Genomic DNA, 25784 nt, shown 5'->3' on the forward strand with positions numbered 1-25784 from the left:
TTGGGCATCATCCTGTGCACTGAAAGGTTGCCTGATTTGACAAACACCCCCAGTGTCAAATTAGTAATCTAGAGAGCACATTTTGGTAAGGTCAACTTATTTATTTATTTATTTTTATCCTCACCCGAGGACATTTTTCCATTTTTTTTTGTTCAGAGAGAGAGAGAGAGAGAGAGAGAGAGAGAGAAACATCGATGTGAAAGGGACACATCGAGCGGCCGCCACCCGTACGACCAACTAGGGCCGGGGACAAACTGCAACCGAGGTACATGCCCTTAGCGGGAACCGAACCCGGTCGCTCTGGACCGCAGGCCGATGCTCTAACCGCTGAACCAAACCGGCCAGGGCAAGGTCAATTTATTTTTAATATGTGGCTTTGGGAAAATCACTACACCTTAATAATCATAAAAATGATAGTGCCTGGCAGGTTTGGATTAGCGGTTGGAGTGTGGGCTGGCAGACCAAAGAGTTGCGGGTTTGATTCTGTACCTTGGTTGCAGTTTCCTGTTAGGGTCCTGCAGGAGGCAACCAGTAGATGTATCTCTCTCATGTCAATGTTTCTCTCTCTCTCTCTCTCTCTCCCCCTCCCTCTCTTCTTCTCTGCCTCCCTCCCACTCTGAATATAAATGGAAAAATATCCTCAGGTGAGGATTAAAGAAAGAAATAAGTAAATAAAAATTATAGCTATTATTTATATGATGTACTAAGAATGAGGCATTGTGGAATATAATGAATTAAACAAACTGTTGAACAAAATTAACCCAGAGACATAGAGGTGAGGTACAGACTGACAAGCCTCAGAGGAGGGGGGTTGTGGGGGAAGAGATAAACCACAGAACTTACATGCATGCATGACCAATGAACATAGACAACAAAGCTGTAACAAAAACAAATAAATAAAATTTTTTTAAAAAAATGAGGCATTGGCCCTGGCCGGTTTGGCTCAGCGGTTAGAGCGTCCGCCTGCGGTCCGGAGAGACCCGGGTTCGGTTCCCGCTAAGGGCATGTGCCTCGGTTGCAGTTTGTCCCCGGCCCTGGTTGGTCGTGTGGGTGGCAGCCACTCGATGTGTCCCTCTCGCATCGATGTTTCCCTCTCTCTCTCTTCCTCTCTCTCCCTCCCACTCTGTCTGTACAAAAAATGGAAAAAAAAAAATGAGGCATTGTTCTTAGTGCTTGACAGTCATCATCTGAGTAAGTACTTCAAGACTGAATGTCTTAATTTTGCCCATCAATTTTTTTTTTAAGTTTCTAGTGTTTTTTGGTTTTTTTCCCCTTTATTGATTTTAGAGAGAGAGGAAGTGAGAGGGAGAGAGATAGAAACATCGATGAGAGAAAACATCAATTGGCTGCCTCCTGCATGCACCCCACTGGGGATTGGGCCCACAACCTGGGCATGAGTCCTGACCGGGAATCAAACCAGCAACCTCTTAGTGCATGGGTCGACACTCAACCGGTGAGCCACACCAGCCGGACTTGCCCATCAATTTTAACAAACCAGAGGGATTGCATATCATTGGGGAAGTTAAATAACTTGCCCAAGTCACAGCCTTAGTGATTGGTGAGAAAGACCTAAATTCATGTCTGTTTGATTCCAAGGCTGTTTCTTAACCACTTCCGTATTTGAAGAACTTGAATTAGAGTTCTTTAGGACCTCAATCAGCTTTGAGACTTTTACCTTTTGAACATTTGAATATTAGCATTTTTTCACTTCAATTTGATATCAATTTATACTCCGGATATATGGTAAATCTTTGTGTTTCCGTTAGTGAGGCAGCTGCTATTAAAGCAACAATTATCTTTATGGAAAACAATAAGAGAAACAACTTTGCATAGTACTTGTGGAAAACATGACATTAATCTGTAGGAACCTCTAATAAAAGCCATACCAATACTCATTAAAGATAACTGCGCTGGATTTTCATTAGCAATGAGATTGTTATCTCTTTACAACTGACATCCAAATTACACAAAGCTTTTCTGTGGGTTTCCTCTTGAGTCTCATCAAATTATACTTCACTGATTTCTTTTTTATTTTATTTTCTATCCTCACCTGAGGACATGTTTGCATTTCTTTTCAGATAGAGCGGGAGGGCGAGAGGGAGGAAGAGAGTGAGAGAAACATCGACATGAGAGAGACACATTGAGCAGCCGCCACCTACACAACCCCAACCAGGGCCGGGGACAAACTGCAACCGAGGTACGTGCCCTTAGTGGGAACCGAAACTGGGCCTCTCTGGTCCATGGCCGGCGCTCTAACCGTTGAGTTGAACTGGCCAGGGCTACTTGACTGATTTCTTCGTATACAATTAAATCTCTTAAAAAATTATTTTTGCTATGAAGTCTTTGGTTTCATATTTTCCCAGCTTTATTGCAGTATAACTGACAAAATTGTAAGATATTTAAAGTGTACATGTGATGATTTGATTTATTACACATTGTGAAAGGATTCCCCAGAGTTAATTAACACATCCACCACCTCACATACTTACCTTTTTTTCCCCTTTTTAGTGAGAGCCTCCTGTAGACCATGTAATAACATTGAATATAAGGTTCCATTCATTAATTTAGTGGTCTAAGGTTCACTAGGTCCAGAAAGTTAGGACAGCTTTGAAGAGGAGCTCACAGCAGGCCTTGCTGGCAAGGCCTCTGTTTGCTGTGGTTCCCGAATTGCAGTAATTGCCACTTCACCCTGGGCAGCATCTGGAAACAGTTCCTTGTCCAAAGAAAAGCTTGCTTATGATCATATATTTTTTTTTTAATTTTTAACTGATTTTGAAGAGAGAGAGAGACAGACACAGAAACATCAATTTGTTGTTCCACTTACTGATGCATTCAGGGATTGAACCCTCAACCTTGGAGTTTTAGGACGACACTCTAATCAATTTGTTTTTCCACTTACTGATGCATTCAGGGATTGAACCCTCAACCTTGGAGTTCTAGGACGACACTCTAATCAACTGAGTGACCTGGCTAGTGTGACCTTGCATTTTTTTTTTTTTTTTTTTATCCTCACCCGAAGATATATTTTCATTTTTTTGTTCAGATAGAACAGGAGGGAGAGAGAGGAAGAGAGAGATAGAAACATCGATGTGAAAGGGACACATCGAGTGGCTGCCACCCGCACGACCCAACCAGGGTCGGGGACAAACCGCAACCGAGGCACATGCCCTTAGCAGGAACCGAACCTGGGTCTCTCCGGACCGCAGGCGGACGCTCTAACCGCTGAGCCAAACTGGCCAGGGCTGACCTTGCATTTTTAAACCAATGTTTTAGTGAACAAAAGAGAAGGAATACTACTACTCTGATTAACATAGTTGCCATCTAATACATATGTTGTATTTATATTGTATGAAACCAGTATGTTCCCAGGCAAGAAAACAGTGTTTTCACCCATTTCAAATTTTAATTTGGAGATAATTAAATTCAGCCTGCTCACTTACTAAATTTTGTACACCTTAATTTTCTTCTCTTTTGAAATCTTTGTTGAAAATACACTTAGTTGTGGAGGCTTGGTTTATATTTCCTTACATTTGTTATATTAATAACATTTTAAAATCTTTCATACTTGGTTTACACTTCATTTTTAGCAACTTACTTTTTTCTTCAGATAGAGTGGGAAGGAAGAAGACAGGGAGGGGGAGAGAGAGACACACACACACACATTGATTGCACAACCCCGACCAGGACTGGGGATGAGCTGCAACTGAGGTAGTGCCCTTGACCAGAATCAAACCCGTAACTCTTTGTTCCCAGGGCCAGCACTGTAACCACTGAGCCAAACCAGCTAGGGCTATTTTTAGTAACTTATTGATTTCCTCTCCCTGTTATAAAAATAATATATGATCAACTATAAATTCTTAGAATATAGAAAATACAAAGAAACATATAAAAATACCCAAAGTTCCATTAGCCAGAGATAACTACCTCGAGAAATGTATCTTTAGCAAGCAAGATTTTTGGTTCTCCGCTCTAGTGTGTGGGAAATGGAGCCATGGTCCTGCTCCTCTTGCTTTTTGCCAGTCGATCACACTGATCATTTCTTTTTTTTAATTATTTTTCTTTTTCCTTTATTGATTTTACAGAGAGAGGAAGTGAGAGGGTGAGATAGAAACATGGATGAGAGAGAACATCGATTGGCCGCCTCCTGCATGCCCCCCACTGGGGATCGGGCCCACAGCCTGGGCATGTGGCCTGACCAGGAACTGAACTGGCGACCTCTTGGTGCATGGGTCAACGCTCAACCACTGAACATCTTTCAGTGCACCTTTTTTGGTTTGCTTCCTACCATCCTACAGAGCATCATGCTGTTTCCTATCTGGAACTCTCTTCTCTCCTCTCTTTGCCTTAATTCCTAATCATCTTTCAGATCTTAGTTTAAGCTTTGCTTCCTCAGAGAGGCCTTCCTTGACCCACTAAGTCCTCCCCGAAACCAGGTGAGATTCCCCTATTATGAGCTCTCACAACATTGCATGTGTCCTTCTTAGCACTTGCCACTCAGGCAATTTCACATTTGTTTCTGTCATTATTTGATAGTGTCTGTGTCCTCTAATAGAATGTTAGCTCCACAAGGGTCTCTGTTGGTTTTTGCTCACCACTGTACTTCAGGACTTAGCTGATCTTCAATTATTTCTTATTAAATTGAACCGAATGTTAGTCTCAGTTTATTATTGGGATTTTCTCCCTTCTCCGTGGGATCATGCAGGAACCTGAGACTGGGAGCCAGGCAATAGGACTGTGGGATTATCATCTTTTCACGGCTCCTCATTGAACAGTGATATTCAGAGGGTACTTGTGCCACATCGGCTTTGGCAGGGCTGCCCCAGTTGGACTGCCCTCCACTGATAGCAGGCACCCATCTTGCTATCCATGGAGGGACGGAGTGCCAAAAAGGAGCTATTCTCCCCACTCCCATCTTCCCCACCCTCTCTTCTGATTCTCAGGAAACTTAGATTTCTTCCTGGATGCATCTGCTTCTCTCTCCCTTATTCTAAGAACTAACCTCCATTTCTCCTGTCCTGGGATGAATCCTCTTTAGGTGAAACCAGTTTTCATGGAATGGGATTAGGGAAAGAAGATGCTAATACTAATTCGGTGTTTTGGTTTGTTTGTTTTTTAGTTACTCTGTTATACAGGTCTGTGTGTTTTGAAGCAAAATTGGGGCTATATTGTTTATACAGGACTCTTCTATAATTCATCTTCCCCATTTAGTGAATAGTATTTCCCTATAGCCTTGAGTATTGAGAGTATGACTGAGGATATAGAATTCCCTAGGAAGATGTCATCTGATTTATATACCCCTTCATGGTGGGATATCCTTCATTTCTTAGGATAGCAGGTAAGACCTTTTGCTGAGTTCTAGCCTTGTCTCCTGCTAACAGACCTCTCATTTTGCTTTACTATTCATACCAAATCATAATGCCCAGGACACACTGTGCTTTCCTGCCTCCATCCCTCAGTTCCTGTAGTTTCCTCAGCTGGAGAACGTTTTTTTCCTGGCAAATTCCTGCTTATTCTTCAAACTGGTATCATCTTCCTCTAATGCTTTCCTTGATGCACCCCAGTCTGCTTAGTGCCCTTCCTCTGGCATCTACTATCATTGCACTAGGCATGTTTTTCTTGGATTTATCCCGTGAATGTCTCAGTTCTCTTTGGTTGCTTTTAAGGTCCTTGAGAGGAGAAAGCATGGCACACAGATTGCAGCTAGCATCCCCGCACCCCACCCTCAACATCTTGCTTTCTTTTTTTTTCCAGTCCTCACCTAAGGATACTTTTTTCCCATTTATCTTTAGCTAGAGGGGAGGAAGGGAGGAAGGGAGACACACAACTGGCTGCCTCCAGCATGACCCCAACCAGGGCCAGGGACAAAACTTTGACTGGAATTGAGGGACGGAACTGCAACCAAGGTACATGCCCTTGACCGGAATCAAATCCACAACTCTTTGGTCTGCAGGCTGACACTGACCGCTGAGCCAAACCAGCCAGGGCGATCTTGCTTTCTTTTTATGTATGCACAGTTTCTTAGGTTGGTTTTCAACTCACCTGCTCTGGAATTGCCCTGTGTTTCACTTAATAGTAGGGATTTCTAACATTCTTCATCTAATAAATGCAATGATGTCCAATCCTCTTGGTGTTGACAAATATTTTATAATTTTGGCCTTTTTATTTTCTTTCCCAGGTAGGCTACAGTTGTAGTTGTTTCTTTTAAAAATATTTTTATTCCATTTTTAAAAAATCTTTATTGTTGAAAGTATTACAGATGTTTCCCCTTTCCCCCCCATTGACCCCCTCCTCCCCACTCCCACTCCCTTCCTGCTTTCCCCAAACTATTGTCTGTGTCCATTGGTTATGCATGTAAGTGTTTTTGTTTCTCTCTTCCTAACCTTCCATCCCCCTCACCCCCCTTCCCCCTGAGGTTTGTCAGTCTGTTCCCTACTTCCATGTCTCTGGTTCAGTTTTGATCGACAGCTTATTTTGTTCATGATATTCCATAAATAAGTGCAATCATGTGGTACTTGTCTTTCTCTGGCTTATTATTATTTTTTTTATCCTCACCCGAGGACATTTTTCCATTTTTTGTTCAGATAGAGCGGGAGGGAGGGAGAGAGAGAGAGACATCGACGTGAAGGGACACATCGAGTGCTGCCACCCGCATGACCAACCAGGGCCAGGGACAGACTGCAACCGAGATACATGCCCTTAGCGGGAACTGAACCCGGGTCTCTCTGTACCGCAGGCCGATGCTCCAACCGCTGAGCCAAACCGGCCAGGGCTCTCTGGCTTATTTTGCTCAGCAGAATACGTAGCTGTTTCTTTACTTTGAGCAGACATGAGTCCCTTGTCCTGAACTCTGGCATAATTCCATCTTCCAGATCTCTTTTCCAGGTTCTGTTCTTACCTGTTAAGTATCCACACCCTTCCTAATGGCAACCTGCATTTATCACTCCTCTCCTAGAATCATGAGATTTCATATTCAAGTTCTGTGACTAAATATCTAGTTCCTCAATTTCACGCTGATAATTTAAATTGAATCTGTTTCATGTTTTGGTTCCAATATAAATTTGAAATTGTATTTGCTTTGAGGACAAAGACATGGATAGCATTTCTTTTGTATTCAGTACAATGCTGACAAATAAATATTGCTTTGAACTTGGGTTAGGATAGTTGTTTTTCTTTTTAACAGTGACATAAAGTAATTTAACCATAGACAGATTTAGCTCTGTTTTATAATAAAAATCTTTGATTGTAAGATTAGTGTAAAGCAGGATATTTGGTCATTCAACAACAGGTAGACTAAAATTCAGAGAACATTAGTCTAGATCAGGGGGAAAATGAAAGTAGTTTGGGCTAGGGCAGTGATTTTCAACCTTTTTCATCTCATGGCACACATAAATAACTACTAAAATTATGCAGCACACTAAAAAATATATTTTTTGCCAAACTGACAAAAAAAAAAAAAAGGTATAATTTTGATTTACAAAAAGAAAAATTGCCTACTCTTTTTGTTCCTAAGTGATTTTTTTAAAAAATCAGGGGCCTAGCCCTGGCCAGTTTGCTCAGCGGTTAGAGCATCGGCCTGCGGTCCAGAGAGACCCAGGTTCGGTTCCCGCTAAGGGCGCGTACCTCGGTTGCAGTTTGTCCCCGGCCCTGGTTGGTCGTGCGGGTGGCAGCCACTCGATGTGTCCCTTTCACGTCGATGTTTCTCTCTCTCTCTTCCCCTCTCTCCCTCCCACTCTGTCTGAACAAAAAATGGAAAAATGTCCTCAGGGGAGGATAAAAAAAAAATCAGGTGCCTATACTTATATATAAGGATTTCTGATACCAAGAGTTAACCAATCAGATGAAACCTTTTTATGTGACATGACCAGTATGATGCGACTCTATTTATTCATGTGGAAGGGCTATTGCTGGCTGTTTTCATTTTTTTAATTTGACAATCTAAGGGAAAAGAGGTCAGTGCCCCTGACTAAATAGGTATTGTATGTTTTAAAAATTCTTGCAGCACACCAGTTGAAAATCGCTGGGCTTGGGTAATGGAGGTGCTGAGAAAGGAAAGGTTTTGAGAAACAACTATGATGGATGATTAGCTATGGGGTGACTGGTGGTGGTGGGGAGTAGACTTGGGGTTGGGGGAGGGATTCATGCCTTGCATAACCGATGGATGGCAGTTCAATCCCCAAAAGATTTGTAGGTCAGAACACCCGATTGCCTAGATAATGTGCTGGATGCCACTGCCAATTTTACCTTTTTTCATTCTTCTTTGGTAGCTATCAAAGAGATCTTACCCATGGTTAATGTTTTCCTACTTTTGGACATAATTTACATTACTTAGTTACAATCAGATTCCAATTCTTCTTTCCCTGTTTACACTCAAATCACCATGATTGGATTTGGATATTCTTTGACATCTTCAAATATTTAAGGACAATCATTTGGGATATGCCTTATCTTCAAATGTGTGATCCTTGCTATTCTATTGATTTCTACTTTCATTTTTAGAGGGAAATCTAATTTTAAAAATGAGCCCTGCTATACCTTATATGCAATGTAAATATTAAATCAATGAGTAGAGGGTTAATAAAAAATAGATTGAATGTGAAAGCCATTAACAATCAGTGGCTAAATGAGTCAAGGCATAGACAAAGCTAATTCACAAATGGAAAATAAAATGGAAAAAAATGTTCAGAGTAAAGCTTTCTCCCTTGTCTGTCTCCTAAACACTGTAATGTAGTGTTTGCTTTTGTTATTGACCTGAATTTAGGTGGCCATGGGAAGTAAGTAGCCTGTTGTTGGTCCTATAACCAGAGAGCAAAGAATTAGGTGAAATAAGAATTAGTAGGAAACATGGCTTAATAGTTTTAAGAGGTGGGTTAAACAGAAGTTTTATTATTGTGCTATCCAAAGCCATTTCTGGATGAAATTGTGAAGTGGGCTCTGATTTCCTTCTCTTTTAAATTTCCTCCAAGGTGTTATGCAGGTGAGGACTCAGATACTTGGCAGTCTTTTGAAAAGGCCTTCAATTTACACTAAATTTATTCACACTAGAGTTAAATGTCTCTAGGATTATCTACACTTATCTGGGATTTGAAGCTTAATCTAAACTTGTAAGTGAAACTCTAACGTGAAATTTCAGGCTTCATTTAAGGGGTGAGTGACAGTTTCGAAGGATATTGGAAAACACCCCACCAAGAGGTAGGTAAACTGCTTCTGAAAAAGCCGGGTCCTGGTTGCCACAGCTAATTATTCGCAAATGAATAATAACAGATATTAACATTCAAAAAAGGTAAAGTGTAAAATTGTAATTTAAAAATTAAAAGTTGAGAAGTCTTAAAAGGATAGGGATTTTGGCCCCCTCCTCTTTCCGTGGTGGTTCGCAAACTCAGGGAGTTTCCCTGGTAAAATCCCAAGCTGGTCGCCTACACAGAGAATAAGCAGACCAAGAGGCAGGCCCCTCCATATCGGAAGGAGAAAGGTTTAATAAGCAAGGGGACTTCCTTAGGCGGTTTGTCTTGGGTGCCTGCAAGACGAGATCTCCATCCACATTCTTAAGAGTTTATACAGAGGCCCTAACGTGGATCAGCCACCTACACTGTCCAGATGGTCCCCACATAGTACTCTTTCAAGGCTGCCTCCTCCAGGTGGCTCCCAGACCCGGCACGGTGGGAGGACCGTAGTTCCCTGGATAGGGTAGTGGGTGGGGCCTCTGATGGCCCCAATCAGCTCGGGGTTTACCGAGGTCAGGTCCTCTCCATGACCGACTTCCACATCCCCTAAACCGAACCTTGCTACCTGCTCTGACTCTACTAGAATCGCCAACGTGGGGCGCAGGAACCAGGAGCGGGGTCGGGGAGGGCTAGGAGAATGCAGGCGCCATCGGTGGCCCCGGGGAAGGAGCTCTGCAGGTGCTGCCCCGCTGCCTCCGCGCAGCTTTCAGGAACCGCGCGAGACGCGCGCAGGAGGCACCGCCCCTGGGCTTCCGGCGGCCTCGGTCCCTGCGGGCACTTCCGCCAGCCTCCGTGGACGCCGGGCACTTCCTCCCCCACGACAGCAGCATGGCCGGCGCCGAGTTGCGGGCGGCGCTCGAACAGCGGCTCGACGCCCTCGCCATCCGCACGGAGGTCCTGGAGCACCCCGAGGTGAGGCGCTACGCCGGGGCCGCCGGGCTGGAGGTGGGGGGCGCCGGTGCAGCGGCCGTCGGGCGAGGCCGCAAAACCCACCGGTCCCGGGGTGATGTGCCGCAGAAACGTAGGTTCTAGGGCACATCCTGGAGTCTAGTACGGAAGGGGCCCGACAGCAACATCAAAGGCCTCTCGACTTTGGATTGTTATTGTGAGAAAACTTGTTTTCCTCTTGTATTTGATCACATTTCATGTTGCGAATTGGGGTAAAGTATTGAGAACTTGTGCATCTTAAACTGGTGTGGAGTGTTGTCCACTTTAATGTGTAGCTAAAAGAAGTCACCAAGCAGTAAACCGACTCTGCAGTGCCTACAATGTACCGGGCATCATGCACCAAGTTTAGAGTTTGGGTCTTTTTAACACTAGTGTGTATAAAGATTTGCAAATATTTCAGGGAACCAGTGGTAACTTGAGACCTGCGGGGACATAAATTTTTTTGCCCAAGCTGTCATTAACAGCTAATGGTACTATGGTAATCTTCAAAGGGTAGAGAAGTACTTTAAGTCTCACTCAACTTTACAGATTTAACATCAAAACTATCATTTTCTCTGATCTTCTGCCTCCCATGTAGTCTACATACTCTCCCCCTTCTATACCTGCGCATGTTGCCAGTTTTCTGATAGTCTCTGTTAGTCCAGGGTCTCATTCCTGCCCATTCTCGCAGATGGTGGTTACATATTTGTAGATTGGAGGTTGTCACCAGATCTGGATGTAATGGAATGCTAAAGAGTCTGGGCACTTAAAACTTTCAATCTCAACGTTTAAAGATAAAACAAAAAGCATTTTAAGAATATGAGGGTTTGGTCAGCACTCTGAAATAGAGAACTGACCTAAGAGAAACTACTTGAGGTCCTGATAGGAGGAATTGAGATGGTAAAGGTTTATAATTATTTCATCTACCAGTTAAATCCAGGGCACTGAGTACTTTCTAATCTTACCGTTTTCATCCAGCAAGCAGAATACGTTTAACTGTATGTTTGTAGTGTGTGTGTGTGTGTATACATGCATGTTATTTTATAATTTCTTGTGATATTTTACAGGTGTTTACAGTTGAAGAAATGATGCCTCATATCCAACACCTGAAAGGAGCACATAGTAAGAACTTATTTCTAAAAGACAAAAAGAAAAAAGGCTACTGGCTGGTGACAGTTCTTCATGACAGACAAGTTAATTTAAATGATCTAGCCAAGCAGTTAGGTGTTGGGAGTGGAAATCTACGGTTTGCTGATGAAACAGCCATGCTAGAAAAACTAAAAGTTGGCCAAGGCTGTGCCACGCCCTTGGCACTATTCTGTGACGATGGAGATGTGAAATTTGTTCTGGATTCTGCTTTTGTGGAAGGTGGACATGAAAAGGTGTACTTTCATCCAATGACCAATGCAGCAACCATGGGATTGAGCCCTGAAGACTTTCTTACATTTGTGAAGAAGACAGGACATGATCCCATAATACTAAATTTTGATAAAAGCAAGTAATTGAGCTAATATTTAGAGTACATTTATATCTGAAAGCTGTTGTTCTTATTAAAAGTGATAAAAACATTTAGCAGCTTGGTTTGGTGACTACTTAAGTCATTTTAGGAGGGATTATTCATCTTAAAAATGTTCTTTAAAAGATGTGTTATGGTAATGTTAGCTCAGATCCCCCTCCACTATCCTCCATTCCTCACAACTCACTACAGAAATGCCTTAAAAAATTAATAATAAACATCAAAACTAAGATTAGTTAACTAAGATTAATCATCATACATCTTTGTTAGGGTGTTGATTGTACTTGAAATAAGCAAGTGGCGTCTGGCCCATGTGGTTCAGTGGTTGAGCGTCAAACCATGCACCAAGAGACTGCCAGTTCAATTCCTGGTCAGGACACACACCCAGCTTGTGGGCCCAGTCCCCAGTGTAGGGCTCTCTCTCCCTCTCACTTCCTCTTTCTCTAAAATCAATAAAGGGTAAAAAAAAATTTTTAAAGTGGCAAAACAGCATATATGAAATTATGGACATGATAGTGTACATGTAGGGGAAAATTAAAAGGAATATAAGAATATATTCCTTTTATATATAAGAATATATAAAATATATATTTTGGGGGAATAAAGATTAAGGAATAAAAACTTCCAGCAAGATAATTCAAACAAATATGGGTTAAAAGCTAAACATTTCCATTACTGGGTGTGGTTTTTTTTTCTTTATTACTTTTAGAGAGAGATGGAAACATTGATGAGAGAGAACATCAACTGGCTGCCTCCGGCATACCCCCCACTGGGATTTGGCCCACAAACTGGGCACGTGCCCAAACTGGGAATCGAACCAGTGACCTCTTGGTGCATGGGTTGACAGTCAACCACTGAGCCACACTGGCCAGGCTGGGTGTGTGTTTTTAAATGTTTTGTTTTTTTTCCCAGTGAAAAAAATAAGCTTGTTAACTTTGTTAGTCCACACCTGAGGATATTTTTTCCCACTGATTTTTAGAGAGTGAAAGGGGATGTTGGCTCAGGCCAACACTTTAACCACTGAACCACACTGGCCAGGGCAACTAACTTTTTATGAAAGTGTATCTTTAAAAAATTTTATAATCTGCCTGGCTGGTGAGCATCGTCCCATGGGCTGAGAGGTCCCAGTTCTATTTAGTGCACATGTCAGGGCACATGCCAGGGTTTTGGGCTCAATCCCCAGTAGGGGGCATGCAGGAGGCAGCCCACTGATGTTTCTCTTTCTAAAAAACCAATAAAAAATATTTAAAAACTTTTGTTATAACATTGAAATAAAACTCAGAACTAGAATATACACAAATGATTTGTATAGTCTTTGTTTAAAGGTTAGAAATGTGAACATGAACAAGTTTCTTCTGTCTTCTAGAATAAACTGAGTTTTACTCATCCCTTCTCAATTATGGCATATGGATTATGTATTGTCAGTTGTGACATAGAAAGTAATTCAAAAATAGAGTGAGGCCCTTGCCAGTTAAGCTCAGCGGTTACAGCATCGGCCTGCGATCCCGAGAGACCCAGGTTCGGTTCCCGCTAAGGGCATGTACCTCAGTTGCAGTTTGTCCCCGGCCCTGGTTGGTCGTGTGGGTGGCAGCCACTTGATGTGTTCCTTTCACATCGATGTTTCTCTCTCTCTCTCTCCTTCCCACTCTATCTGAAAAAAAAAAAAATGGAAAAATATCCTCGGGTGAGGATTAAAAAAAAAAAAGAGTGAGGAAAATGGACATTTTTTTCCATCTCACTTAAATTCAAACAATACCCTTCATCAGTTGAGGGTCTGGGTAGAATACTACAAAAACAGTTCACAGGTCTTGTCATGAAAATTCTCATTTTCTTCTAAGTTTGATCACTCAAAAAATAATTTCCATCTGGTAGAGATACTGTACTTAATTTATACTAATTTGTGTTACTAAGAAACAAAGTAAAGTAAAAACGCCATTTCTTGATATATGATTAGAAACTACAAGTCTATTCATGAAAGAATTTTTTATAAAATATAGAACAGATTTAAAAGGTGTGGAGTTAGTAAGAAAAACTTTTCATGCCCAACCAGTGTGGCTCAGTGACTGAGCATCAACCCGTGCACCAAGAGGTCACTGGTTCAATTCCCAGTCAGAGCACATGCCCAGGTTGTGGGCCAAATCCCCGGGGGGGGGGGGGGGGGGGAGCTATGCTAGGAGGCAGCCAATTGATGTTTTCTAGTCAACGGTTCTCTCTCCCTCTTCCTTCCTCTCTCTCTTAAAATCAATAAAGAAAAAAACAAAAAACTTCTCATAAATAACCTTATTTGGAATTGTCGTGTTAGTTTTTCCTTACTCTGTACTGTATCTGTAGCAGTAAATGTTAAGTTGCTTTGCATATAAAATGAAAGTTTAATGAACAGAATCAAAGACACTGAGGACCTTAGATAAGTGGTCTAACTGCCCTTCCCCACTTATGATAGAAACAGGCACAGAAAGACTGACCTGCTTAAGGCTGGTTGCCATCTCTAACATCTGCTTCCAATGGCTATGAGTGAAAAAGAGATACTAATTTGTACAATCTATTATTTTTTTTTTTTAGAGAGAGAAAGGGCAGGGGGAGAAATACCGATTTGTTGTTCTACTTATTTATGATTCATTGGTTGATTCTTGTATGTGCCTTGACCTGGGATTGAACCTGCCACCTTAGCTTCTTGGAACAACACCCTAATCAACTCAGCTACCTAGCCAGGGCTGTATAAGTATTTAAACCTATTTTGGGATTGACAACAGATACTCTCTTCTCTTTCTCCCCAAACCTCCAATGCCCATCCCCAAATTATTAGGACACAATCATCTAAAGATTATGGGTTATGTCTGAAAATGGGTCTTCCAGGGCAAAGGAAAAGGAAAGAATAATACTTGGCTAAGTCATATTTTAAAAATTTTAAATGATTACTAACCACTTGTTATAAAAATCACCTTTGTTTTATTTCTTTCTATATCAGTTTGATAAGCAAATGTTAAACCAACCTAATTAAAAAGAATAAAGTTAAAAACTAAAATGATAAAATGATGAATGTTTTAAAAAAGATAAACAATGGTGTCTCTCTTGTTATAAACTGGATTTCTGTGGCTGATATTAGGTATTGCCAAACATTTTGCTAGTTAACTCCAAATCCTTCAGTAGCATTACTTTGAAAGGAAATGTTATAGCGTTTATATTATTTGACTCGGTATTTAATAACAGTTTTAAGTACAATGGCAAACACTGAAAGAGAACCCTTAGTAGAAAAGAAAAAGACAATTTATAATCAAGTTCTGTTAAACGGTGTTATAAGTGCAACTTTATCCATCAGCATTCCTTTTAAGGCATTTTCATTGTCCAAATATTTCAACATGTACATCAAGGTTTATATTATAAAATGGGCTCCTTCTGTATTATTCATTCAAGGCTTAAAGAAAAAATACATCTCAGGACTAAGTGTAACAGAAAATAAAAACAAAAACTCACCACTTTTCTCCTAAGTAACTTAAAATACAAGTCATTTAGCATACATTATATCATTCACTATAATTCCAGATTTGGTACAGTATCTTTCACTTCCTGACATAAACTGTTAAGACAGTGCAGGCTGTAATATTTCATTTGTGAGGTGGCTGCAATTCTGTAATATGCACAGTGATTTTTAAATAGGCTCTTACCATGCCTTGCATGAAAGGTGCTGCATACAAACCTGTTTTGTGAACTCTTTGGTAACCACCAGTTCAAAAACTTGGGTCAAAATTTCCACCTGGCCAGATCTGAAGCACTTTATTGTAGTTCTGGGCCGAAGCTCTTACCCTGTATATTGAATTTTTCAGTGTTTTTCTGGAGGGGTGGGGTGGGGTAGAGGGGTTAGGTGTAGATTTAGAATAGAGTCAGATAATTAAAAGCATGTCAGACCCCAGTCAGAAAGGCCCCAGTTACTTTCTAGTTAGCCATATTTTGTTTGGCAGAGTAGTTTAAGGAAAAAGTGACTTCCTGCTAAGTTTGCTTCCAATGATATATTTTTGAGAAAGTAAAATATTCATGTAGTTATTATCTAGTTCTTTTTTGAAATGTTATGAAAAAGGGGATCAACATAGTTGAGACTGTTCCTACTTTTACAGTCTCAAATGTTCCCTTGGATGTTGCTTTAACTGGGCTTTCTCATGGTCAGCTTACTCAGATTCAGTACTTTATAGCTTGCCCTTAGCATTTTCTACTTGAAGCAATAATGTACTGCTTAAGTTAGCAGGTTCTTTATTTTAGGACATTAGTATCCTGGAGAGGTCAAACTGTGATACCTTTCACCCTCACTGGGCCACCTCCTACTCATTAATTTCAACTTTCGGTAATTGTCCTGGGACGTGTCCTAGCTGTGCAAATTAGAAGCTAGTTAATAATAAATCTAAGTTACCTACTTACTGTATTTTAGCTAAAACATAATTTCTATATTTTCCATTTATCTACCTAAAAATGAATTTACATTTTTTACATGCAAGTGTCTCTAGACTGCCATGATACCCATTATCAATTTGATACTCGAATCTAGGGAGTCATGATGGAGAGAGATCTTACTAAGTCTAGAGAATAGGTTTTAAATGTGTTGCATAATATTTGCATTTTAGTAAGAATCCTTTGTATTTACATTATGTAGCACCTTTCATCCAAGAGTTTTAAAGTGATTTAGCTTTACAGCATTATTTGGCGGCAAAACCTAAATTAATAGTGGCTACGTTAACCGAATTTGCTAATTTCCATTTAATTTCTGGTCAACTATACATTCTGTTTTCATTAATGGTCTTTCAGAAAGTAGACTTTGAACATAACACTGCTACTGGCCTACCAAACACTTTATATATATGCGAGAGAAAAGAGAAGGGGGAGAGAGCGAGGGAGAGGGGAGAACACATTTCTCATGCCATCTAGGTGAGTGATGAAACACACAGTTCACACAAACCACATACGGGAATATGGAATTATTCCAAAAAGATTTTTAGAGCTGGTAATGAGAGCCTAAGAAGTACACTGTTAAAATAAAAAAGTCAGCATCTTTCTCATTTCAGACCTTTAAGATTATTCTGATATTTATGTTAAATAAGGAGATTGCATCAACAGGTATCAATGCATTTTTTTGATTTCATAAGAAAATAAAACTGTGATATAAAACTGGAACTACAAAAAAACTGATGTCTCCCTGGGTTAAAGTAACTAAATCTACTTTTTTGTGCTTCTTCCAAATGTTTAAGGTAACAAATGCATACAAATATTTCAAAAGTACCAATAATAGTTACCAACTTTAATGTAACATTATAAAGGACAAAAACAGAAAAATTCTTATTAAGTGATAATAATAATAAAGTGAGTTCCTGGCAAAATGCAGATCATAGTAAATTATTTACATTATTTTTGCCATAAGAAAACTTCTTAAGCAACAGTCAGCTCTCAAGTTAAAAACAACAAACATACATAAAGAAGGGAAATGAGTTCAAATACAACAGCTTTATCTTGGGGTTGTCATTTGCTGGAAAATCATCTTACTAAAAAGTTTCAGAAAAACACTCTTTACTTTTAACTTGGATCCATGTGTGTGGATGCTTAGTGTTGCTTACTGGGGAATATGGAAAGATTAATATTACTGTAAATTTTTTATAATTCCTATCTCATGGATTTTTCAGATTTATCTTATAAACTGAATTTCTTTTTCAGTGCATCAAAATAATGGGCTTAAAAAAAATAAGAACACCAATACATGCAGTCTGCTAACCAATAAGGCTCTGGCATGCCAAAACAATGTTCTCTGTATCTTGATATACAGTACATTCCACAACATACTACAGCATTTAATTTAGATTACACAACTAAATATAAATGGCTAGATTTTGGCTAATACTTAGCAGAAGCATTAAGCAAACATGGATAAATTCATAAACAAATGATGAAAGAAGTAGGTTGTTCTTGGAGTACTTCTTGAAACCTCACAACACTTGGTCCTTAGCGAGAGAACATCCTTTATTCAGTAGATCTTAACAGTACAATGTTTAGTAAGTCCTAAAACCTTCTAAAAATTTTGGCAGTTGACTCCAGTAGTGCTCCTTGATTCAAGGAAGGAATGAAGGTTTGTATTTCTTGCCTGCTCTAGTCACGCAGAATTGAATAAAGTCTCCTTAAAGATTTTAAAAAATGATTTCTATAGCTGTGTGTCTTGTTACTTCAGAAATAAAGGCTTCATACTGAGAAAATGAAGGACACTTTTCTCTCTGTATTTAGTTGAAAGGTAGAAAGAAAGAAAATATAAGAAAAGCTTGAAGATAAGAGAGATATAAAATACAGAGCAGCCACTACAAGAACAGCATGCACCAGATACTTCTATAGGAATGAGAGTGACAGAAAATCAGAGACATGTTTTCTTCAAGTGGCATTGAGTTTACCCTCAATTACCAAGAACGCTGTGGCAAAGTTGTATTCCTAACACAAAAAAGAAAAGACTTCAAACTGAAACAAGAATTTCTAAAACATTACTCACTAATAAACTTAAATTTAAATTGAGGGAAAAAATAATTCTTAAAGGTTTGTTTCCTGTTTGATAGGCAAAAATTTATGGCAATCAAGTAATCTTGCTTTACTAGTAAATAGGACAGAAGTCATGAATTAAGCAAGCAATATTTACATCTGTTAATGCAATATGCACTTGTCCTTATACTTAATGCTGTTAGTTTGTATAAATGAGACTAATCTCATTTACATTTTGAGCAAGAAACTCACCACTTGGCCCACATGTCATGTAGTGGGTAATAGAATTAGGAGCTTTGTTGCTCCCTAGACCTGCTTTTTGAATTTCTGCTTTCTTGTACTTTGTCCACATCTGTAGGAAAAAAGCATTTCATGTTATTTAATCAAAGTTAAACATAATACAATTCATGAAGATAAGAAACTAAAGCGCTCTCATTGAGTAGGGCAAGGAAAAGGAGTCTAGGAAATTCATTAATCAGATAGACATTACTTCAAAACTGATTTTTTATAATTCAAAAGCTATAAATAATATGCCTTAAAGTGTCAGAAAGGTTTACTTATTATGCTTATTTACTAGTCACATATAGTTGTAAATTAAAAAAGTAGTCTTGCATGCAGTGGCAGAAACATCCACAATGAAATATTTGTATTATTTACTAAGAAAACCTGGGCTTGAGGCATATTTTGTAGGCAAATAATATACTTTACACTGTAATAGCTATAATTATTTTGTCAAAGGACCCAATGCTTAAAAGTGTAAGTTTACAATGTCACACAAATAATATGGGTTTAATTTCTAGAAATCTAGGCCAGGAATAGAAACTTTGCAGTTTCATCTAAAAGTAGGATATTGAATCTCATTTAGTTTTTCAAATAATCCTTTGTGAAGCCATAGGATTTTTATGGAGATGTCTTAGAAGAAAAACATGTAGCTGCTCAATTGAGTCAGAGTTGCTTTACTTTTATCTTTAAAAATTTTTTTAGCCTGGCTGGTGTGGCTCAGTGGAATGAATGTCATCCCATGGAATGAGAGGTCCTGGGTCAATTCTGGATCAGGGCAGAAGCCCCGGTTGCAGGCTCAATCCCCAGTAGGGGGCATGCAGGAGGCAGCCAATGGATGTTTCTCCCTCACATTGATACATTGATGTTTCCATCTCTCTCTCCCTAAAAAATAAATAAATAAACAAAAATGTATTTAAAAATAATTTTTTTAAAATCCTCACCTGAGGACATTTTTGCATTTATCGTCAGATACAGCAGGAGGGAAAGAGGAAGAAAGAGAGAGAGAAAAACATCGACATGAGAGACACACATCGAGTGGTTGCCACCCATATGACCCCAACGGGGGGGAGGCACAAACTACAATCGAGGTACGTGCCCTAAGCGGGAACCAAACCCAGGACACTCTCCAGTCCACGGGCTGATGCTCTAACCACTGAACGAAACTGGCGAGGGCTAAAAATAATTTTTTATTTTTTTATTATCCTTACCCAAGAACATTTTTCCATTTTTGTTCAGATAGAGTGGGAGGGAGAGAGAAGGGAGAGAAACATCAACGTGGAAGGGACACATCGAGTGGCTGCCACCCACACAACCCAACCAGGGCCGAGGACAAACTGCAACCGAGGTACATGCCCTTAGCGGGAACTGAACCCAGGTCTCTCTGGACCGCTCTAACCACTGAGCAAAACCAGCCAAGGCTAAAAATAATTTTTTAAAATTGGGGGCATCTTTGCAAGATTTCATTTATAGTAAGTATTATGTTAATACAGTGTTCTGAGAGACTTTTATGACTCCACAGCTTGTGATAGTTTCTGGTGGAAATCTAGTCTGTATTTGTAGACAGTCATCAAGAAACATGAACATGGTATGTATCTGTCTTACATGCACAGTGTGTATCTTTTTGAAAATGTGCTGTCGCCCTGCGGTCCTGAGAGACCCGGGTTCGGTTCCCGCTAAGGGCATGTACCTCGGTTGCAGTTTGTCCCCGGCCCTGGTCGGTCGTGCGGGTGGCAGCCACTCAATGTGTTCCTTTCACATCGATGTTTCTCTCTCTCTCTGTTCCTCTCTCTCCCTCCCACTCTACCTGAACAAAAAATGGAAAAATGTCCTCGGTGAGGATAAAAAAAAAAGAAAAGAGAAAATGTGCTGTATATGTGACTATAACCATTTCAGTTGGAAATACTTCTTTACTGTTAATGTGATTTTGTAAAATAATCAGTTTTTAATATAATAGCACATGATTTCTCAATGTAGTAAATTTAAAATATTTTAAATTTAAAATATAAGGCCAGATTTATAATATTTAAAAAGTTGAAATAGTTGAGAAATGAAACGTGTTGTGGAAAAGAAAATATAATTATTACATTTGCATCATATATGGCCTCCATCTAATCTCACCTATATTTACCATTAAGTTTTATTACTAGGTTATGAAAAAAAAAAAAGAACACCAAAAACATATGAAATGTTAGGGCTGAGTATGAAACAAATGATGATAAAATAGATTAATGTATTCACGCAGAAAATATATTAGGTGGTACTAAAAAATATGAAAATTTTCTGATTGATTACTTGCTCTAGCACTACTTTTAGTAATAGCTGGCTATAAGAAAAGAAATATGGTTAAAAATATAAACAGAAGGGGCCTAGTTCCTGAAATGATCTTATGTAAATACAAGAGGATGGCATGGCTTAAATTACAAAGGATATAAATTTCATTAAGCAAAGATTCTCTACAGATTTCTTTGGTCCAATTAATAACAATAATTAATATAACAACATGTAGTAAATAATTTCTTTCCTCTTTAGAAAGTTACATTTCAAAGCATTCCTTTCAGATGCCAGGCTGTTATTATCAGAAATATTTAGGCTGAAATCAAAATGGCAAAAACATTCCAGAGACAAAGTGAAGATATACTCCTCCAGAGATAAGTGAGAGTTACGAGTTTTTATTTTTTATTTTTGTTTTCTCCTAGAAGATTCAAGTTTAGCTGATTCTGCTTTAATAATGCTATGATCACGCAAGGTAATTTTAAAGTTTATGACACCAGAATCAAAGTTAGCAAATATTTTCTCTATCTTATAGAATTATTTTTTAACTATGAGTTGTATTTATTCTTAGTTCTAAAACTTGTTCTACTAAAAACACCTATTGGTTTTAATAGTTACAAAAACCTAGTATTTTATTTTAGCACAATGTACTCATTTTAGAAAATTATTTTAAGGACAGACATATAATTTAATAATGAATTATAGAAGTAGCAATCTTCACCAGTAAAAATGCAAATTTCCAACACATTGAATATGATTGGTTTATTTCTCTTTGACTCTATATATAAAAAAAGAACTAGAAAAACTGTTAACTGATTCCAAGTAAAAAAAGTAATTTTGAAAGAAGATGAGGTGCAGAAAAGAAATAGAATACATACAAATGCTCCTAGTCACTGTATAAGCCACATTTAAACTTGATGGTTTTTTTAAAGAATTACACTAACTTTATTAGTACTAACAATGTTTTAATGCTGAACAATTTTATAAATATGGGCAGTAGTTAATAAATGCTACATAAAGTATTGAGCTATTAACTATTTCTTTGAAAATAAAACAGGACAGAAGGCATAATTAAATGGCAAAAAAATGACTTTTTGAAAAACATTTTTCTATACACATGCAATATGTAGTGCACATTCTGGAAATAAAAGAATGAGAAGGAGGGAGAAAATGAGCATTCTTTTTTGGAAGCAACAGAGTATGACTTGGAAATGTTTTCTTGGTAATTATACATGCAACTATCTTAACATGCTTCTAAAAGTAATCTCTTCTCAGGCGACGAGAAATGTGAAAGAGGAGCATGTATTGTTAAGGTTTTTAAAGTCATGCAGAAAATGTACAATGCAATTAATATTTCATGCAGGCTTTGGTTTGGTTACACATTTACATTTATATACAAGCCATCATGTACAGCCAAACACTGTGCCACAATCTGAAAATAAAAATATGAACCTTGCCAAATACTTTTCAACAGCAGCTCTTCAAGTCAGATTAGAGAAGCATAGTGCATATCAAATAACATCAGTTATACTATGCAGTTTTGATCATACACAACCATATTCATACCAAACGGTTTGATTATCCTCAGAAACCAACAATGCAGCTTCTGTGTCATCAGGATAGAGGCATGCAGGAGTGATAAGATTATTGCTATCTACAGAAGACTGTGGGTTACTGTTACCAGGGTTCTGATTATTGGAAAACTGTTCATTATCTTTCTGTGCACCTTTATCCAAAGAGGCAGAAGCCTGATCAGTTACTCTGGTGACTGGCCTAGGAGGTAATCCACTTATGTTACTAACTAACTCTGTATTCAGGGATAAAAATGGTTGAGATGGATGAGTAAATGACTCTTTGCTATCTTTAGCTGATATTACAAATCTATCATTAGACATATTAATAGTGGCAAAAGTTTGGTTTAGAAAATGTGACCTTTCTTTTGTTGAGGTTCTAGCCTGGGCATATATAGACTCAGGCACATTTGTAACTAAGTCAATTTGTGCATGAGAACCTACAGAATGTGTTGGGCTGTGAAGTGTATGGGAGGACCACTGGTGTAAACGGTACTCACTAGATGCTGCACGGATGTTGCTATCAGCAGTAGCTGGTGATGAATCGATTGACATAGGTAGTCTACTGTCCTTGATCAAAAAATCATGGATGCTTGTCCTTCGAGTAGTTCCTTCAGCAGTAGAGATCACACTGCTTGCACGAGGTAAAGTGGCATAAGGATTACTATCTTTTGATTGTCGTGACAAAGAAGATTCTTTTACTAATTTTATCTTTCCTTGAGTGTCTGATGTAGGTTTTCCTGGAGAACTAATAAAGTAGGTATCTTCTGTCTTTCGAGGACCAGGTCTCAGAAATTGTTCAGGCTTAGTTGTCCGTCTATCACAAAAGTCTCCTGGGGTTTTTCCACTTACTGACCTGGCCAGACCACAGCTAATTGGTTTGCTTCTTCCCAAAAAGTCAGAAGAGACAGACAAACTTTTCATTACTTCATCTAAAAGATTCTCTTGACTTGAGGACTTTATCTGTTAAAAAACAATGCAGATTAATGAATAACAGCCATGCTTTTACTTTCTTGATATATTAAGCTGTATAATATAAAATTGCTAGTATTTCTAAACACTCCTTTACTTAAAATATGCTGTGAAGTTCAATCACAGATATTTAACTTGTAATGCCCATCTAAATGAAGGTCACCTGCAATACTAACCTGTATTGAGGTAAGCTTGTTGCTTTCTTCCAAAAACTGTTGTAGAGTAACAACTTCACTTCCAGGGGAACCAGTTTTGATCTTGTGATGTGCTCGACTCTCTAATGTTTCAGGAATTTTGTGCTGGAGTACTGGACTTGATCTGGTCTGTCTTTTCAAGTACTGGATTGGACTGCTACCACTGCTGGACCAAGCCTCATGATCATGAAACAGGCTAAATTCTCCACTGCTATGGCTTTGTGGCCTGCTCTGAATATTAATTGCACCTGCTTTTGGAGTAAATGGTGTGTTAAGAGTTCAATAATAGAAATAAAATTAAAACTATATAAGTAGTAAGATTTGTTGACTAGATTCTTATGAAGAGCCAAAATGACTTTCAAGTTTTAAGAAATGCTTAGTAAACTAGGTCTAATCATCAGTCTAACAAATGCCTGATTATTTTGTCTACCATAGACTTCCTTATCAGTCTATCATAGCCTACACTTCCTTATTTTGTCAATTTGACAAAAATAAGCACCACAAGGGCAAAGATTTGCTTTCACCACCATACCCAGAGCATAAACATATAAAGCAAGCACTTAGTGCATTTGATGAATAAATAAATGAATAAATAAATGGAAAATCCTTTAAAATTCAGGTTCAAATACAAGTTGACCTTTGAATAACATGGGATCAGGGGTGCTAACCCCCTCTCCCTCTGCATATGTTCAAGGGTCAACTGTAACTGTAAAACATCTTACAACTTTATGAACTTTAAATTATTTCAGAATGTTAAAACCAAAAACTATTCTTAATGCTAAAAATTCTAATGCTTTGCTTTTCTGTGAAGTGTTTACTCCTTAAAGGTTTCTCTGTTCATCCTTAATAAATAACCTTAAAGAAAAATGTTTTTAATTTAAATAGGCATATAAGGAGAGTCAAATAGAGACATGCTATACTTAGAAAAATCCAGTGAAATGTAAAATCAAATATGTAGTATTTTATTCTTTATTTAATGTCTGAATCATTTGATTGTTCCTAATTTCCACTGTAGATATGGTGGCTACTCAGTTGAGGTTGTGCAACTGTCCAGAATGCAAATTACTAGTTCTGGAAAAAAGCTACCTAAAGTTTATGCTGTTCCTTAAGAGTGCTAATTCATTTTGATCAAAAGCAAACTGTATAGTGTTCAGATAGAAAATGCAACTTTCCATGGTTTCCTAATCACAAGAGAGTAAAGTAAGTCATGAAAAAATTTGGCTCAAGTTATGTAACAATTTCATAGAAATAAAATTTTCTTAAATTTTCAAGTACTACTTCATATTTTCAGACTACATTTTTCTACTGGATACACAAACATGATTATAAAAATAAAAAAGAATCCCTCCTTTAAATCATGTTTTCCAAATCATAGCAACAAAGTCAAAGCATTAATAATAAAAATAAAAATAAAATGGGGACAAAAGGATTTTATAATACAAAAAGAAATAGAACAAATGCATTGACTATAATTTGACAATTCTGGACTGTAGAGAATAGCATTTTAACAAACTTTTATAATCTATTAAAGAATTTCAGAATCTGAGTAGGCAGTTTACCCCTCAAGAAAAAGGTATTAAGTCAAGACTTTCAGACATTACATAAAAACCTTACCTTGGAATGCATATTTAAAAATTAAGGAAAAAATATCTTGAAGTAATTCTTAGAAGAGCTATATGCATCTACTTGCCTCTTATTACACACACATATATATACACACACAACTGCCTTATCAAATTTTAAAAATATTTCCCCTTATTTCATGGATAAATTACGTAAATATGTAAAACACTTTCTGTAATGTAAGTGCAATGTATATGCATCATGAAAACATTAAAGGCAACCATTTTAATGACAAAGACAAAATGTAAGTAAAACAAGACCTATAGATATTTTTGAAATAAGACGATTATAATAATATTTCATCTGTGAAACATAAAAAATAGAAACCAAAATAACTGCTCCTGTTTTTTACATTTATATACATTAAAATAAATTTGTATCGCAATGTTAAAAGTATAAAATATTCCAAGAACTATGTTCTAAACATAGACAATTTAGATTTTACACTTTACCCCAAAAACTTCATCAACCTCCCTTTTAAATCTGGAAATGAATGGAACATATTAATAAATTTACCTACAGCATACCTTTGACTTCATGGAGTGAAGCATTATTATTGCTGTTGCTAGTGGATGTCCTGCCACTATCAAGGCTGGCTGGTCTCGAAGCTAAATGAAAAAATTCAGGAGACCGTGTGATAAACTTTCTAGTTGATGACACTGAACTTTACATTCCAATTACAGAATGTTCTGAGGAAGTAATCGTGCATACT

The 25784-nt window shown here is 38.2% G+C and overlaps 2 protein-coding genes across 25 annotated transcripts in view; one reads left to right on the forward strand and one right to left on the reverse strand.

The window, feature by feature from the left end:
* The first annotated feature begins 10008 nt into the window (after window positions 1–10008).
* Window positions 10009–11754, forward strand: LOC118630935 (prolyl-tRNA synthetase associated domain-containing protein 1). Its single transcript, XM_036263192.1, has 2 exons — window positions 10009–10133; window positions 11216–11754. The coding sequence occupies exons 1-2, from the start codon at window positions 10050–10052 to the stop codon at window positions 11648–11650; spliced, it is 519 nt and encodes a 172-aa protein (XP_036119085.1). The 5' UTR covers window positions 10009–10049; the 3' UTR covers window positions 11651–11754.
* A 2833-nt stretch (window positions 11755–14587) lies between these two features.
* Window positions 14588–25784, reverse strand: part of CCDC88A (coiled-coil domain containing 88A) — a 133239-nt gene continuing 122042 nt past the window's right edge. For 13 of the 24 annotated variants that reach the window (XM_036263586.1, XM_036263579.1, XM_036263581.1 and 10 more), the window contains 3 exons: window positions 25600–25680; window positions 23432–23700; window positions 22242–23246 (listed from right to left, as the gene is read on the reverse strand). In XM_036263586.1, the coding sequence (XP_036119479.1) occupies window positions 22257–23246; window positions 23432–23700; window positions 25600–25680 (1340 nt within the window). In that variant the 3' untranslated portion in view covers window positions 22242–22256. Of the gene's footprint in view, window positions 17907–18411; window positions 18512–22241; window positions 23247–23431; window positions 23701–25599; window positions 25681–25784 lie in introns of those variants that run through there. The other 11 variants (XM_036263600.1, XM_036263599.1, XM_036263601.1 and 8 more) reach the window with 9 other exon arrangements.

The sequence above is a fragment of the Molossus molossus genome, unplaced genomic scaffold (assembly GCF_014108415.1).
Source record: "Molossus molossus isolate mMolMol1 unplaced genomic scaffold, mMolMol1.p scaffold_m16_p_15, whole genome shotgun sequence".
Lineage (NCBI taxonomy): Eukaryota > Metazoa > Chordata > Mammalia > Chiroptera > Molossidae > Molossus > Molossus molossus.

Excerpts from the sequence above, each read along its gene's own strand:
- LOC118630935 (XM_036263192.1), top strand. The coding sequence starts at position 10,050 with ATGGCCGGCGCCGAGTTGCGGGCGGCGCTCGAACAGCGGCTCGACGCC. Across the intron at positions 10,134-11,215 it reads AGGTCCTGGAGCACCCCGAG|GTGTTTACAGTTGAAGAAAT; the intron begins GTGAGGCGCTAC and ends GATATTTTACAG.